Source organism: Trifolium pratense, linkage group LG1, assembly GCF_020283565.1.
Source record: "Trifolium pratense cultivar HEN17-A07 linkage group LG1, ARS_RC_1.1, whole genome shotgun sequence".
NCBI classification, from domain to species: Eukaryota; Viridiplantae; Streptophyta; class Magnoliopsida; order Fabales; family Fabaceae; genus Trifolium; species Trifolium pratense.
The window spans coordinates 46,890,431-46,907,279 of record NC_060059.1 but is presented as its reverse complement, the minus strand read 5'-3'; the positions used below and the strand labels follow the sequence as shown (position 1 = coordinate 46,907,279).

The 16,849-nt window shown below is 39.6% G+C and overlaps 2 protein-coding genes across 4 annotated transcripts in view; one reads left to right on the top strand and one right to left on the bottom strand.

Annotated features, from left to right (window-relative positions):
• LOC123905191 overlaps nt 1-9,893 on the top strand; it is a 30,820-nt gene extending 20,927 nt beyond the window's left edge. The window contains exons 1-2 of one of the 3 annotated variants that reach the window (XM_045954820.1): nt 7,329-7,759; nt 8,071-9,893. In XM_045954820.1, coding sequence (XP_045810776.1) covers nt 8,263-9,768 — 1,506 coding nt within the window. In that variant the 5' untranslated portion in view covers nt 7,329-7,759; nt 8,071-8,262 and the 3' untranslated portion in view covers nt 9,769-9,893. Of the gene's footprint in view, nt 1-7,328; nt 7,760-8,070 lie in introns of those variants that run through there. The other 2 variants (XM_045954831.1, XM_045954824.1) reach the window with 2 other exon arrangements.
• A 2,625-nt stretch (nt 9,894-12,518) lies between these two features.
• Nucleotides 12,519-13,700, bottom strand: LOC123895332. Its single transcript, XM_045945594.1, has one exon. The coding sequence runs from the start codon at nt 13,698-13,700 to the stop codon at nt 12,519-12,521; it is 1,182 nt and encodes a 393-aa protein (XP_045801550.1).
• Nucleotides 13,701-16,849: the final 3,149 nt, after the last annotated feature.

The window sequence follows — 16,849 nt, the reverse complement described above, 5'->3', positions numbered from 1 at the left end:
GTGTTCGCGAGGAACGTGCTTGATTTCGGTTTGTCTGAATTTGGTTAATTTTTCTTTGATCAAGTTTAAATATTCCGTGAGTCGCTCGTCTTTTGTTTGGTATTCCCCGGTTATTTGTGATGCGACGAGCTGTGAGTCCGTGAATATTTTAATTTCCTCAGCTTCCATATCCTGAGCCAACCTTAATCCTGCCAAGAAAGCTTCGTATTCGGCTTGGTTGTTTGTGGTTGGAAAGGCGAGCTCGAGTGAAACTTCTATGAGCGCTCCTTCACCGCTTTCGAGTATGATACCCGCACCACTCCCTTGTGGATTCGAGGATCCATCTACGAAGATGGTCCATTTGTTTTTGTTCGGGGTAGATGATGTGGTCATCTCGGCTATGAAGTCTGCTAGCACTTGGGCTTTTAAAGCCTTTCTGCTTTCGAAAAAGATTTCGAATTCGGACAACTCGAGCGACCATTTTAGCATTCGTCCTGTCATATCCGGCCTCGCAAGGAGTTGCTTGATCGGTTGATCAGTTCGAACCACGATGGAGTGAGCTAAGAAATAGTGTCTTAGCTTCCTCGCGGCCATGACTACTGCTAAGGCCGTTTTTTCAATCTGTAAGTACCGGAGTTCTGGTCCTTGCAGAGCCTTACTCACGAAATAGACGGGTTTTTGCCCTTGCTTGGTTTCTCTTATGAGAACGGCGCTGATGGCCTCCGATGCTACGGCGAGATAAAGATATAAGGTTTCCCCTTCGTTGGGTCGCGTTAGGACTGGGGGTTCGGATAATGCTCGTTTTAAGTGTTGTAGCGCATCCTCGCATTCCTTTGTCCATTCGAATGCGGATTCTTTTCTAAGTAATTTGAATAAAGGTAGCGCGTGTTGAGCGGATTTTGCGACAAAACGAGATAAGGCTGTGAGCATCCCGTTTAATGATTGGATTGATTTCTTTGAGTCCGGCGTAGGGAATTCAAAGAATGCTCTGCATTTATCGGGGTTAGCTTCGATTCCTCTTTCGGTTAAGTAAAACCCGAGGAATTTCCCAGCTTTTACGCCGAACGTGCATTTTTCAGGATTGAATCTCATGTTATACTTTCTCGCTTGGTCGAACACTCTTTTTAGATGGGCTGTATGATCGACTTCCTCTTCGGACTTGACGATCATATCATCCATGTAGACTTCGAGCATGTCACCGATTTCATTATTGAAGACTTTGTTCATCATCCTTTGGTATGTGGCGCCTGCGTTTTTAAGCCCGAAAGGCATTACGTTGTAATAATAATTACCGGATTCGGTCATAAACGCTGTTTTCTTTTTATCGATTTCAGCCATTTTTATTTGATTATAACCCGAGTACGCATCCATAAACGATAGTAATTTAAATCCTGATGAATTATCTACTAATTTGTCTATGTTAGGTAAAGGGTAAGCGTCTTTAGGGCAAGCCCTATTAAGATCGGTATAGTCAACACACATGCGCCATTTTCCATTCGATTTCTTAACAAGTACAACATTAGATAGCCAGGTGGTGTACCTAGCTTCCGAAATGAAATTTGCCTCGAGGAGGTCTTTTACAGCTTTTTCGGCAGCCTCCGCTTTTTCGGGAGACTGCTTCCTACGCCGCTGAACAACGGCACTAGCCCTAGGATCTAAAGTCAGCTGGTGACAGGCGACCTCAGGGTCGATACCAGGCATCTCTGCAGCGCTCCAGGCGAACAGTTCAGCATTGTCCTTAAGGCAGGCGATCAGCTGCTTTTTGACCAAGTCGGGGAGTCCAGTTCCAATCTTGATCCCTTTGAGGGGGTCTTCGCCCAAGGGCACCAGTTCGAAATCTCCGTCCGGGATGGGGCGGTAGATTTTCTTTTCAGCATCGGCGAGGTCCTTCTGTTTTTCTTCTTGATGCTCCTTTTTTGTGAGTCGAGCATCGATGTCGACGGAACCTCCAACAGTGTTTACCCCCGGGTTTTTCTTTTCAGTTTTCTTGGGGGTTGCCACGGTGCTCAGATTCTTCGCTGCAGCCTCGAAGCATCTCCTCGCAGCGGCTATGTCGCCGTTGATGGTGGCGACCTGGCCGTCCAGTGTGTAGTATTTCAGCTTCAAGTGAACAGTGGACGACACAGCAAATAGCTCCGCTAAAGTAGTTCTGCCGATGATGCAGTTGTATAGCGAGGGACAGTCGACGACCATGAATTGCGTCCTCACGGATTTCATAGCCTTTTCCTCGCCGAAGGTGACAATGAGGTCCACGTATCCCCAAGGTTTGGTAGTCGACCCATTGAACCCCTGAAGGTCGGGTCCTACGTATGGAACCAAGTTCTTCTCCGACAGCTGTAGAGTTTTGAATAGCCCCGAGTACATTACGTCGCACGAGCTCCCCTGATCTACGAGGATGCGGTGGACGTCGAAGTTTGCCATGCGAGCCCTCACCAACAGTGGTATCTGATAGTTTGGTGAGCCCCCAGGAACTTCTGATTTGTAGAAGGCCAGCGGATCGGAGTCTCCCTCAGGTTTGGTGACGGTGATGGGAGTCACCGAGCAAACGTTTTCCAGCTCCTCGAACTTTCTTTTTACCGATCCGAGGGTGATTTTGTTTAGCCCTCCACCTGTTATCACCAGTGCTTTTGGGAAATTTTCCCATGAGCCATTCAGGTGGGCGTTGAAATGCCTCAGGAGCGCTCCCTCGTCTGACCCCGGGGATGGGAGTGGAATTTCAGGAGCTGAGATGGCAAGCGCCTGAGGGACGATGCCTCCGTTTTCCTGCTCGGGAACATCAATGGCCATTGCGACCTCTTGAGGCTCCCGCCTTTGTTGTTGTTGTTGTTGTTGTGCTTGTTCGTCGTTCTGAACATATCTTCGGGCATAACCCTTTTGTATCAGAATCTCGATGGCATCTTTTAAGTGGACACAGTCCTCAGTGACGTGTCCATGGCTTTTATGATAGCGACAAAATTTCGTCCTATCAGTATTTGCCTTTATGGGCTGCTGTCTCGGGAAGTGGATCCCAGCCTTTTTGAAGTCCGCAGCGGAGACTTCGGCGAAAATGCGATCTCTTGACGCATTCAGTGGAGTATATGTTGTGAATTTTCCCCGAGGAGGTTTGGAATCTTTTATCCTTTCCTCCCTTTGCTTTTCGTTACCTCTTCGCGAGGTCCCAGCTTCGTCCTTTTCATGGTTCCTGGTTTTTTCTTGACTTTTCGGCCTTCTTATATCTTTGGCCCTTTGTTTCTCCTCGTAGGTAATGTACTTCTTCGCTTTTTCGAAGAATGCATCCAGCGTTTTCGGCTCTTCGATGCCGACAGCTTTAGCAAAGTCGCTGTCTGGATGTAATCCCCTGTCGAGGAGGTACAGCTTCATGCTCTCATCGACCTTCACTTCAACGGCTGCCTTGTTGAACCGTTCGAGGTAGGCCCTTAGAGGCTCGTTCTCGCCTTGGATGATGGCCTCGAGGGTTGCTTCAGTTTTTGGGTGACGCCTCGAGGAAGTGAAGTGAGCCCGGAAGCGGGCGCACAGGTCCGACCAAGAATCTATGGATCCTGGCGCCAAGCTCTTGTACCAAGCCATAGCGCCTTTCCTCAGAGTTGTGGGAAAGAGCTTACACTTGATAGAGCCTCGTACATTTCTGTACTCGAGGAGAGCTTCAAGATTTTCGATGTGCTCGTCCGGGTCTGTCGAGCCATCGTAGGTATCCATTGCCGGCGGTTTTTCGAGTCCGACCGGTAGGGGGAGTTCTCGGATCCTTCGGGAGAGGGGGCCTTGGTGATTGTCTCTCTCTTCCGGGGATCGGTTCCTTTGGCGACGAGGAGGGTTGTCCCTTCTAGGGGAATGTCTCCTCGGCGGGGTGGAGTTTCGAGATATAGCCTCGTTTCTCCTTTCGCTTCTGTGGCGAGGTGGTGAGCGAGACCTGGAGTAGGTTCTGCTCCTCACTGGTGTGGGTGAACGGCGAGCTGGGCGAGCTTGCGCCGTGATCCTCGACTCGGCAATTGCGTCGATGCGACGGCTTTGTTGCTCGAGCCTTTGATTCTGCTGCTCGAATCGCTGGTTCTGTTGCAGCAGTAAGTCTGACTGGCGGTTGATTGCATTGACCAGCGCAGCCATCATTTCTTGCATGGGAACGCCCGGAGGGATAGCCGCTGCCGGAGTCGCCTGTGGCGGGGTAGCCACAGGGATCTGCGGTTCTTCTGGGTTGTAGGGCTCGTAATGCGCGTTTTGCTCTCCCTGGCCATCTTCCGTTACGGAGGCGAATTGGCCGTCCCCTGGGTGGTACGCTGCGTAGTCCATCGGTGATCCAGGGTTCTCCGCCACGTGCTCCGGGATTTGGTGGTTGTTAACGCCAGCCATTGGTCGTAAAAGGGTGTTTTGAGGAAGTTTTTTAGTTTTTGGTTTGAATAAACAGGGAAACTATGATCCCCACAGACGGCGCCACTGATCGTGTTGACCAGAATGATGCGACTTCGCCGGCGTTTTGCGGTGGTTGAGAGCGTTTGAGACCCCTGTTGGAGCGGAGGGGGGTTGTGTACCTGCAGGCACTCCGACGCTCAAGTCAGTATGTGTGTAAGGTTTTCTTAGCTATAAAATGCGTACCTTGCAAATGAAGTGAGATGCATATATATAGCCCCCAGCGCTGGGCTAAGGCCCTTGATGGCATTAATGGCCATCAAGTGGCTGCCGGAAAACGGCTTGGAGGCCTTGATGTGCAGTAAATGCTCATCATTCCGGTTTACGGCCGTTACAATACGCAAGGGTATCTGACCGTTAGGACGTGCTCGGATGGTGTATGTGTTCGACACCCTCTGATGCTCGAGCTCGATGCTCGGCCCAGAACAGAAACTCAGTGAAAAATACGTCAAGATTTTTTTTAAAAAAAACACACAATTTGAGGTGAAAATCTACAAAATATCATCTTTTACATCGTGATCTGGAAGCTAAAAATATCATCTTTTGCACTCAAATTCTTGCCCATAAAATACAGGCTGGAGAGTCTTGCTAGGCGAACACTCAAATCCATGCCCAGTAAATACAGGCTCGCTAGGCAAGCCAAAGTCTCTCTAGGTGAGCGCTCAAATTCAGAACCCATATAAAATAGAGTAGTGGACGTGATTTTGACTCTGAATCCTCACCCACCCAAGGCTCCAAGTACTTCATCCCAGATGGTCTCAAAATTCCAAGAAATCAGTACTTATGCCAGCCTAATATATCTCAGAAACACTAATTCTTGTAAAACTAGTGATTAGAATTATTAAATTCACAAATTCACTTTTATAAACACAACTTCAAAACAACAACAACTTTTAACTCAAAGACATCAAATTTTAGAATCGATTCATATGAAATTTAATCATTAAAAACAGAACGAAATTGCAAGTTAGACACAACAACACTAACAAAATTATCACAGATTAGTTCAAAAGCACGTGGGAAAAGGAAAGGATGGCAAGGACCCCTCTACTATTCTTGTGGTCAATATCCGGCCCTATATGTGAACTCAGGCACCCCCTACCCTACCTTAAATTTTTGCATAAAGTTTTTGAATTCCTTGCTTGAATCCCTTTATGTTCTTCCTCTCCAATCCTAGTGTGCCTCTCATTTTTGTTTCTAAGTTTATGAGTTTTATTTTTTTCTTTCTAAAATCTTGAGTTGTGATCGTTAATCCTAATTTTATGTTTTTAACACCTATTTATAGAGATTCAATTAGGTTGACTTCCTCCCAAAGTCATATTAATCTCTTATCTTCTATTTTCATTATTTTCTACAGACTTACTATTCTATACCCCTCCAATTCTACTGGGCTTTTTCACACCTCCACTTTTAATCTCTCTAATTAAAGAAATAATGTTAGAAAACAGAATAGTGCTATTAGTAGAAGAGTAGGGTGTAGGAAGTGGTGTGAATAGGAATTCCATTCTAACATTAATTGTTAAATGCTGTAAAAAAAAAATTAATTGTTAAATTAAATAAATTCTAATTTATGTTTTTTTTCTTTCACTAAATTAACACTTCTATCCCGTTAAATAACCCAATAAACATAATCGCATTAAAATCAAACATATTATAATAAGATGATTATTTCTAAAATTTGGGGTGTTACAAGTGGGATGACAAAAATATCTGTTATTGCGGTATTAGCAGATAAAATCCGCCAAAAAACATGGAGCGGATAGTCTAATGGATATCCACGGATAAAATAAATTGATATTTCAACTACAATATAGTTAATGGATACGAGTGCGGATTTAATGGTATCCATATCCAAGGATATTCATGCCGTTAGTAAATAAGAAAATTATATAAATATTTTTAATTATCAAATATAAAAGAGTCTTTTTAATTCTTTGTTTTGATTAGAAATAAAATGTAGTTATGAAAATTTTTCTTAAGAGAAATGTATGGATAGTATTATATTTTGGTGAAAAGAAGGAAAATAAATGTGTTGACTTTTGTTGTTAAATTGAAATTGAAATGTATGAGTATTATTATGTGTTAATAATCTTTTTCATTGTTTTTTTTTTTTTTTATAAATTAAGAGTATCCAAATGTCAGGGTGGGATAGACATTTCAACTACGTTGGAACTACTATCCGTCCCCGTCCTCCACCTATCTTGTTTCTTTAGAAAGAAGATAAACAAATTTCAAGTAACTAAAATAAAAATTCTTTACAAGAATCACAACATTTTTTTAAATAATTATTATTCTTTACTTACTTGTAGCTTATTTTTCAGACGCTATTTTAAATAGTTTATGAACATATAGCTTATATATAATTTATCATTTTTTTCCAACTTTTACCCTTATTATTTAACTAAAATTCATTTTTACTCTTTGTAAAATATTTTAAAATAATATAATCATGTATTTTTTTTATATCAACAATATAATCATATTTTTAAACACAAAACATGACATGTATCATATATATAATTATTTTTCTTAGCAAGCAAGTTAAGATTATCTTAATTTTCTTATATGTTTATTGCAAAATTTCCATAATTGCATCAAATATATTTTATTATTACGTCATTTTACTTAAATGATATAAATTTTGTTATAAATTAAGCATTGCCTTTTTATATTATTTTATGTACGCAATTTCACATTACTAGAGCATATGTTTCTAGAAATCGAATTCTTTTCTTGCCATAAAAAAAATTCGGTTTTTAAAAATTGAAATTTACTTTGAATTTGCTCTAGAAAAAATTCGATTTATGCGAATCAAATTGTTTGGAAGGACAAAATTGGAATATTGAGCGGTATAAAAGAATTTTTTTTTTTTGTTGACATTTTTAACATGGAATTTTATTGGTGATTGGAGAAGAGAAATTAAAATTGAAGACTTAAGTATAATTAATATACGATGATGATTATGATAAAGTAGACATACGAAGATGCACCGTCACTGTAAACAAACGGTGTGGTCCAAAAGAAAGAAGGATGGATGGTGTTATCCAGTGAAGGCTTCATCCTACGAACTTCTCCTTATAATCATACGCTCATTTACGCTTCTTCTTCTCTCCCTCTCTCTCTCACTCTTCTTTTTCTTTTCTTCACTAATAAATAAAAAAGAAAATAAAATTACTTTCTTCTCTCCTTTTTTCATACCCTTCTTTCTTATAAGAAGAACAACACCAACACCAAAATTAGGGTTTTCCATTTGGGAAAAAATAATATTAAAATTAATGTAAAAATTAACATTCCTAGAAAATATGGTTGTCGATGATAATATGAGGCGCATCTATCGTGGTTCTTGTTCTTCCCGATTCTCTGATGCTTATCCTAAAAGGTAATTATGATAATCCTTCAAGATCTCTCTCTCTGATAGAGCTTCTCTTTTTCATTTCTGATTTATGGATATCATTCATTTTGGAGGCTTCAATATAATTCTCTTTTCAAAATTTGCATAGATTTAAGAGAAATATCACTGTTATATACATACATACCTATATTGATATTTATATAGTTATGTTTATTGTTGATGAGTATGTTTATTTATTGATTTATAAAGAAAATAGAAGAAAAATACATTAATTTAAATAGTTTGGATTTGTTGATTTGTTTTTTGTTTTTTTTCTCAAATTGAATTGATAAATATAGGGGTTTGATGGAAGGGAGATATAGTGGGGATTGATATGATGATGATGATGAAGTTGTTTATAAGTATGTTACTGTTTTGTTGAATTATTTTTGGGATGGCAATATTGTATCAACCAGCAATGAAACTCATCAACAAGATGATGATGATGATGAGGTAGCATTGGCGATTCCTGCTGTTTTGCTTCTTTGTCAATGGAGAATCATCACCCTTCTACGCTATTGTCCATGGATTCAAGTGCATCTTCACATGAGGAACTGGATTTGGAGATGAATCGACAAACCATACTTTCTCGTCCACCCGATATTAATTTGCCTCTTTCTGCCGAACGTAGCCCGCCACCGCCACAGTCATGGATTTCTGACCCTTGTGATATTTTGGATGTTGGTCTTGGTACTCAAGGGTATGAGACGGAGACTTTTCTCACTCTGCCTAAAGTTGGAAGGAAATGTGCTAAACGATTTGATAGCATATGGGGTGCTTGGTTTTTCTTTAGTTTTTACTTTAAGCCGTCGTTGAATGATAAATCTAAGGCCAAGATTGTCAGGGACAGCAATGGCATTTCTGGTTTTGTGAAATCTGATCTCAATCTGGATGTTTTCATGGTTCAACATGACATGGAAAATATGTACATGTGGGTTTTCAAGGAGAGGCCTGAAAATGCTTTGGGTAAGATGCAGCTGAGGAGTTACATGAATGGCCATTCTCGCCAAGGGGAACGGCCGTTTCCTTTTAGTGTTGACAAAGGTTTTGTTCGATCCCACCGGATGCAAAGGAAGCATTATAGAGGACTTTCAAACCCTCAGTGTGTTCATGGTATTGAGGTTTTTCCTTCACCCAATCTGATGAATCTTGATGAGGATGATCGAAAAAGGTGGATTGAACTTACTGGCCGAGATTTGAATTTCACAGTCCCAACTGAAGCAAGTGATTTCAGTTCATGGAGAAATCTTCCCAACACAGACTTTGAGCTTGAGAGACCTCTCCCTTCAATCAAGAGTGCTGCAAATGGACACCCAAAGAAGCTGCTTAATGGATCTGGACTTAATTTGTCAACTCCTCTGTCTAATCACACAAACGGTGATTTGTTGGACCTATCTTCTGCCAACGGCAAAAAGAGGAAAGACTTTTCCCCCCACGGAAATGGGAATGGAAATGTAAACGGAAACGAAGAAGAATGTTACCTTGCTGTTAATCCTCCATCTGATCGGATCCAAGATATAGAAATGCACCCAAGTGAACCTCACTGGTTAAATGACTTCAGCGGTGTGATAAAGAATGTGTACGGACCGGTTACAGCTGCCAAAACTATCTATGAGGATGAACAAGGTTACTTGATTATTATCAGTCTGCCCTTTGTAGACCTTGCAAGTGTGAAAGTTTCATGGAGGAACACTTTGACTCATGGTATCATCAAGGTTTCTTGTATGAGCACATCTCGAAAGCCTTTCATCAAGAGACATGATAGGACATTCAAGCTTACAGATGCATCTTCAGAGCACTGCCCCTCTGGAGAGTTTGTCCGTGAAATTTCTCTTTCAACCAGAATTCCTGAAGATGCCAATCTGGAAGCATACTACGATGAGCCAGGTTCGGTGCTAGAGATCATGGTACCAAAACATCGCGTCGGACCAGAAGAGCATGAAGTCCGTGTTTGCCTCCGCTCTCATCTGGGAGGCAATGATCTTATGTTGACTTGAGATAGAGACCATTATGAAATATTGTTAGGGATGCTGCTAGTTTGGTGATTTATCATAGTTTTTCTAACTTGTACCATGCAGTGTTATTTATAATACAAATGTTGTCTTGCGTTTGTATGTAGCAATTATAGTTTAGTTCACTTATTTCCCTGGTTCTTTTTTTTTTTTTTTTTTTTTTTTTTTTTTTCCAGGGCATCATCAAGCTTTTGATTTTAAGCATTTATCATATCATACATCTGGAATATTTTATTACTGAAATAGAAGAAGAATTGAATGATAACCTCAACCACTTAACTTATTTTTCTGTTTTATCCGTTATACTGTCTTGTAATTCAATATCTGGTTTAGATGATCTGATTTATTGTATTGGGTAGAAGCACAAGCACAAGCACAAGTGGGGGGTCTCCTCCCAATTATTATTTGTTTCTTGACACTATAAGCAGCATTTGCAATTTGCAATTTGCAATGATATCAAAATTCAATAATAGAGTTAACTTTCACTAGTAGTACAGTATCAAAGAAACTTCTCCTATGTAGTTGCAACACTTCATTCCACATGTTATGGGATTAGTGGTGGATTCGAACAGTAAAGCCATGGTTGCAAGATAACGTCCACACTTTTTTCTAACGAAAATTTCAATTCACTATACCCTACTTTTTAGAATATCGTGGAATATCGGCAAAAAGACAAAGTTAACATTCATTCATTTATTTATTTATTTATTTATTTATTTTTTTTTTGTGAATTGTCAACATTCATTTATCTATTAAGTAAGTTTGAAGAACAAGTTAACCATAGAATATCTTGCCTTTTTTTTTTATAAATATTTTGTGAAAAATTATAGTTTAGGTGAGTAACAACAAATTTCAAATCTGAGAGTGCTATGTTACAGATTATTCACTAATGAAGTTTTTTCAAATTTGAGAGACTGCCAACGGAGATGTTATAGATTATTTAATTTTCACGTCAATTGTAAAAGTTAAATTCACGCTCTTGCAGATTATGAATCAACGTCTCAGTTTTTTTTCGTATCTCAGCTCCTGCATATGTAGTTTGATGTTTACCAATTGAGCCAGGTTCACGAGGACAATTTCTTATTAACTACTAGTAGTATGTTGATAACTTTTTATTCTTTTTTATTTCCTTATTGGTGTTGAAGCACATGGGTTCAAAATTGATATGTTGACTTACTAACAGAAGATAATTTTTTTGCTTATCCCATTTCAGTTGAGCCTATCAGGTTGTACCTTTTTTTCATATGGAAAAATAAAATACGCGGCGATGAATGACTTATTTGGGTAACTTGGAAGAAGAAGCAAGTAATTGTTGACTAGTAGAGTAGTAGATTGGTCTCACTGTGTGGTGAGAATTTATACAGCCAGATGGATCAGAATGTGATAGAGTTTGAGTCGGCAATTGTTTTGTTACATTCATTCATGTGTTTTTTTTTTTGATAAGCCATTCATTCATGTGTTTAATTGAGATGATGTTTTTTCTCTTACCTTTTTGACAAGTGGATATCGTTTTCTATTAACAACTTTTTCTTTCTCCTCTTTATGTGGCATTAAATTAAATGACTTGTCTCATTTCCTCGTTATCAATCTACTTCTCCGTCTCATATTATAAAAATTTTTTTTTATATTTATCGAGAAAAGTACAATATGATAATTTGAATTATAATTTTTGTATTTCCTTAAAATATGTTTCATAGAAAGATGTAAAATGAATTTTGATTGGTTATGGATTATGGAGAAAAGAAAAAATAGAGTAAATTAAATGCAATTTACGTTAAATTTCCATGAGAATAAATAAAAGTAAATTTTGAAAATGATAAAAGTAAATTAATTTTGCTTATACTTCATCCGTTTCAAATTACTTGTCGTTTTAGAAAGAAAAAAAAAACAAGAAATTAAGAAAATGTATTTTTGCACTTTATCTTCCTATTATACCCTTATTTTAATTCACTAATATTTTTTTCCACACACTTACTCTTTCAAATAAATTTAATATATTATGTACCAAAAAGAAAATTTAATATGTTATGTATAAAAAAAATTTAAAAAAACTTTAGTTTTCCAAATACAGTTTGACCCTACTTTTTTTTTTGAACCAAACAAACTTACTGCATTTCATTAATTATCAAAAGTTCAATACATGAAGGAATAATCTCAAATTTATGGAAACTAGTCCAAGAATTGGCCGCCCTAGCTAAAGTGTGAGCAACCGAATTCACTTGTCTTCTAATAAACTTAACTTCAAAGTTCACACGTGATCGCATAACAAGGATAATTTCATTAACGATTGAAAGAAACTTTGAGTTGCCTCGTCGTTTGGTACGAATAGCATCAACCAACACTTGAGAGTCACTTTCAAATTGGACGCTTTCAAATCCTCTACTCTTAGCTTCATTCATAGCTTGCAATAATGCCCATGCTTCACCCTCCTCTGTTGATAAAGTCAGTTGCTGCCACTGCGTAATTCCAGCCATAAACTCACCAGAATTATTACGAAAACAAGCACCCATCGCGGTCCTACTTGCACCGACAAAAAATGATGCATCTACATTGCACTTTAACCATCCTATACGAGGCTTTTCCCACTGATTGGTGCTGACAAGCGGAACATCATGATCATCGTTACTTCGCAACTTATGGACTGCAAACCACTCGTTCCAATGATCAAACGCAGCTCGACCAATTTGGATTGGACTTATAACATTATCATTCCAAATTTTATCATTCCGGTTATGTCATATACTCCATAACAGCGTGACCACTCTACCTATAGTAGCGTAATCCTCATTCCGACACAAGGCAAACACTCTATCTGCCGCACTACCTTGCTGACAAGCTGCGGAACCCAAGACAGATAGTCCAGCTGCTTGCCAACTGGATTGAGCAGAAACGCAGGTGAAAAAAGTGTGTACATCATCTTCTACTTCATCTTCACATAATGGACAATGAACATCACAATCAACATGACGTTCTAATAACCGACGTCTCGTTGGAATACATCCCCTACATAATCTCCAAAGAAGATGACGCGCTTTGTGTGGAGCATGCGCTTTCCATATTTCTTTCCAATTACCTTCCACATGGTATTTATCACTACGGAAAATACACTTCATAGCAAGCTTGTACCCGGATTTGACAGAGTAATAACCATTCCGTTCCTCCGCCCAAACCATTTTATCCACATAAACCGACCCAATGAGAGGTGTCGCAATAATCCTCTCTGCCACTTGGACTAGGAATAACATGTGAATTTTAGGCACATTCCAAGCTTTATAATTATCTATCATCAGGTCCCTAACAAATAAGTTATATATTCCTTCAGGTTGAGGCGAAGGAATCCAGCGTTCTCCATTTCCACGTAACCAAGGATCAGACATGACGTGTATCTTGTCACCACCACCAATCATCCACCTACACCCAAGTAAAAGAACTTGTCTAGCTTTCCAAATACTACGCCATGCAAAACTAGGATTATAGCCCAAGGACGCCTCAAACAAAGTAGATCGTGGAAAATACCTTGCTTTAATAAGTCTAGCCACCAACGTATCTGGATTTTGTAAGATGTTCCACGCTTGTTTCGCTACCATAGCCATATTAAAGGCTTCAAAATTACGAAAGCCCAAACCCCCTTTATCTTTGGGGCAAGCAAGTCTCTCCCATGCTAACCAATGAATACCTTTACTATTACCATTACCACCTCCCCACCAAAAGGCATTTATCATTTTTTCAATATCATCAATAAAAGAAGAAGGGAGGATAAACATACTCATAAAATAAGCTGGGATGGCTTGAAGTACTGACTTTATCATAATCACTTTTCCAGCTTTCGATAAGGCTCGTCCTCTCCATGAATTTATCCTCTTCCAGATACGATCTTTAATATAGGAAAAAATTGCCTTCTTACTTCTACCTACCATAGACGGTAGGCCGAGATAAATACCTGTGCCCAAAACATGTCACACACCAAGTATACCGGCTAAATCTGCTTGTGCCGCCTGTGACATGTTGCGACTAATGAACACTTCAGATTTAGACAGATTAATTTCCTGACCCGAGGCCTGTTCATAAGTATGTAGGATACTCAAAAGTTGGGTCACCTCAGCAACATTGGCTCTGCAAAATAAGAAACAGTCATCTGCAAACAAGAGATAAGACACTTCAGGGGCACCTCGACAAATTCGCACACCATGAATGTCTCCTTTCCTAACAGCTTGATGTATTAGAGCTGTCAGTCCTTCCGCCACAAGAATAAATAAATAAGGGGACAATGGGTCTCCCTGCCGTAAACCTCTTCCCGGAGTAATAGGACCAACTTTGTCAAAATTCATAAGCATTGAATAGTTAACAGAACTCACACACATCATCATCCATTGTATCCACTTCTCTCCAAAGCCCATTTTGACTAACATACCACGAAGGAAACCCCATTCCACCTTGTCATAAGCCTTACTAATATCAATTTTTAATGCTAACTCACCTATATATCCTCTAGTCTTTCTCTTCATAGCATGTATAACTTCAATAGCAATAAGGGCATTATCAAGGATCGACCGACCTTCGACAAAAGCTGACTGCTCCTGGGAAACACATTTATCCAGACAAAACTTCAACCTATTAGCAAGCACTTTAGAAACTATCTTGTAGAGGACATTACATAGGGAAATAGGTCTCAAATCTTTCATCGAAGTAGGATTATCACATTTAGGGATGAGACAAATATTAGTTTCATTAAGGCTAGAAGGAAAGTAACCCCTATCTAACCAGGAAGATGCGGCTACAAAAATATCGTCCCCACAATGTTCCCAGAACCTTTGGTAGAAAGCTGGGTTGAAACCATCAGGACCTGGTGATTTATCCAGGTGCATCTGAAATAAAGCTTGTTGTAATTCAATTTTGGTCAGGGGTGCCATAAGTAAATGATCATCCTCCTTTGTCACCCTTTGCTGGATAAGATTAAGCACAGGTTCATGAATGCCACTTGTATTTTTGAAAAGAGTATTCAAATAATTCTTAGCTACCTCGCATAAATCCTCTTGAGTATGAACTGCAGTACCTGCTTCATCAACAAGTTTGGTAATCTTCTTCTTCTTACTGCGAGCTGAAGCTGATATGTGAAAAAATCGAGTATTCAAGTCACCTTCTTGAAGCCAATGCATCTTGGCTCGCTGCTTCCAGTATCCTTCCTCCTGAACCAGTAAAGTAGCATGCCTATCAGAGCATTCCTGAAACCTCTTACTCTCTGCCTCCCCCTGATTATCCCTCAACGCCTCCATCTCACGGACACAATCTTCAATCTCCTGTTTAAACTTCACTCTTTTCCTTTTGCCCCACCTTTGTAGCTTGTTAGCACAACGAGCAACACGGTCAACTATCGCAATATTGTCATTCGCACCCCAGCCATCAATCACCGTCTCTTCCAAATCCGGTTCCTTCAGCCATTTATTCTCAAATCGAAAAGAACCACTGAAGCGGACTGTTATGATAGGAGAGCATTGAAGTAAAATTGGACTATGATCCGAATGTGAAGCCAAGAGGTTAGACAGTCTTACGTCAGGAAAAAGATGCAGCCAACTCGTACTAGCCATAACTCTATCCAACCGTTCTTCAATAACATGAGGTGTACCTCGACTTTTGATCCAAGTAAATGGGTGTCCTGCAAGAGGAATATCGATTAAATTACAGTCATTGATCGCTTGTCTGAATCCCATACACAACCAATTGGGCTGTGGGTGAATGCCCTTTTTATCCTCCTGTGAAAGTAGATCATTAAAATCACCAATTATGCACCAGGGTACAGGGGACATATTAACTAACTCTCGCAAAAGATTCCATGCATGTCTTCGTCTACTACGCTCCGGATATCCATAATAACATGTTAACCTCCACTCCCCCTTCTGCTCATCCTCCACTAACATATTAATAAAATTTCTCGTACAGTTCAAAACTCTACATTTACTATTATCCTTCCAGAACACCGCCAGACCTCCACTCTGCCCCTCCACATCAATAGCCAGACAAGAATCGTAACCTAACGTGACCCGAATAGGTTCGAGGTGTCTAGCATGAGATAATGTTTCAGACAAAAATAAAATATCTGGCTTATGTTCTCAGGCAAGCTTCCGCAGATTAGGAATTGCACTAGGGCCGCCCAAGCCCCGAAAATTCCAACTAAGAATAATCATGAGTCCCGACAGTCCTGGGAGCTGCCAGGACCTGCCAATAAAAAATGCTGGTTAAGTTGCTCATCTGTCGCTGCTGGAGTTATGCCTTCAGCACGTCTGCGTTTTTCTCTCTAAATGAGTTTCCATCTGTTCAGAATGACCCACTTCAGTTAACAATGGGGTATTCCGTCTGCTTTCTCTCAGAGTGGAACTAGATGAGAGGGCTAAAAGCGGTGTATCTGTTGGTGTAAGCCCTAGAGGCCAATTATTTATAATTGCATGATACTTGTATTGGATAATTTACTTATTAAATAAAGGCTTTTCTTTATTATATTTATGTGTTAAATAATAATAGAGTCCCTAGAATAGTAAGTTCATTGAATGGAACGTTAAGTGTGACTTAATCGTGAGAATCCATTACACATGAGAACACTATTCTTAAAACATCCGTAGTCGAGCTTTGCTGTGAATTGGGATAACATCAAAACATAGAGACTATTATGTTGGAAGACTGATGATCACATCTCACGGATCATAGATAAAGAGTAATCAAGTCTTCACATAGATATAAATATTAAGAGTAATATTTATATCGGATTGACCCACCATGAGAATACTACATAGTATGTTATGAAATGTCATAAGATATTCTCATAGTGATAAGTGGTGTATTCCACCCTTCGACCTGAAACCACTATGTTCCCTAGATGTAGGAGTGTAGTACTTTGTCGCCATTCAAAGTTATCCGTAACAGGATGACTATAAAGTTGGTTGATGGGTATTCCACGAATCATACTAAGGGACATGAGTGACCTAGATGGAATTTACCCCTCCTACATAACAGGAGATATGTCTATGGGCCCAATATTGAACTTAACAAGAGTGACGTACTATGCCTTGTGTTC

Coding starts and splice junctions, on each gene's coding strand:
- LOC123895332 (XM_045945594.1), bottom strand. CDS start 13,700: ATGGTAGGTAGAAGTAAGAAGGCAATTTTTTCCTATATTAAAGATCGT.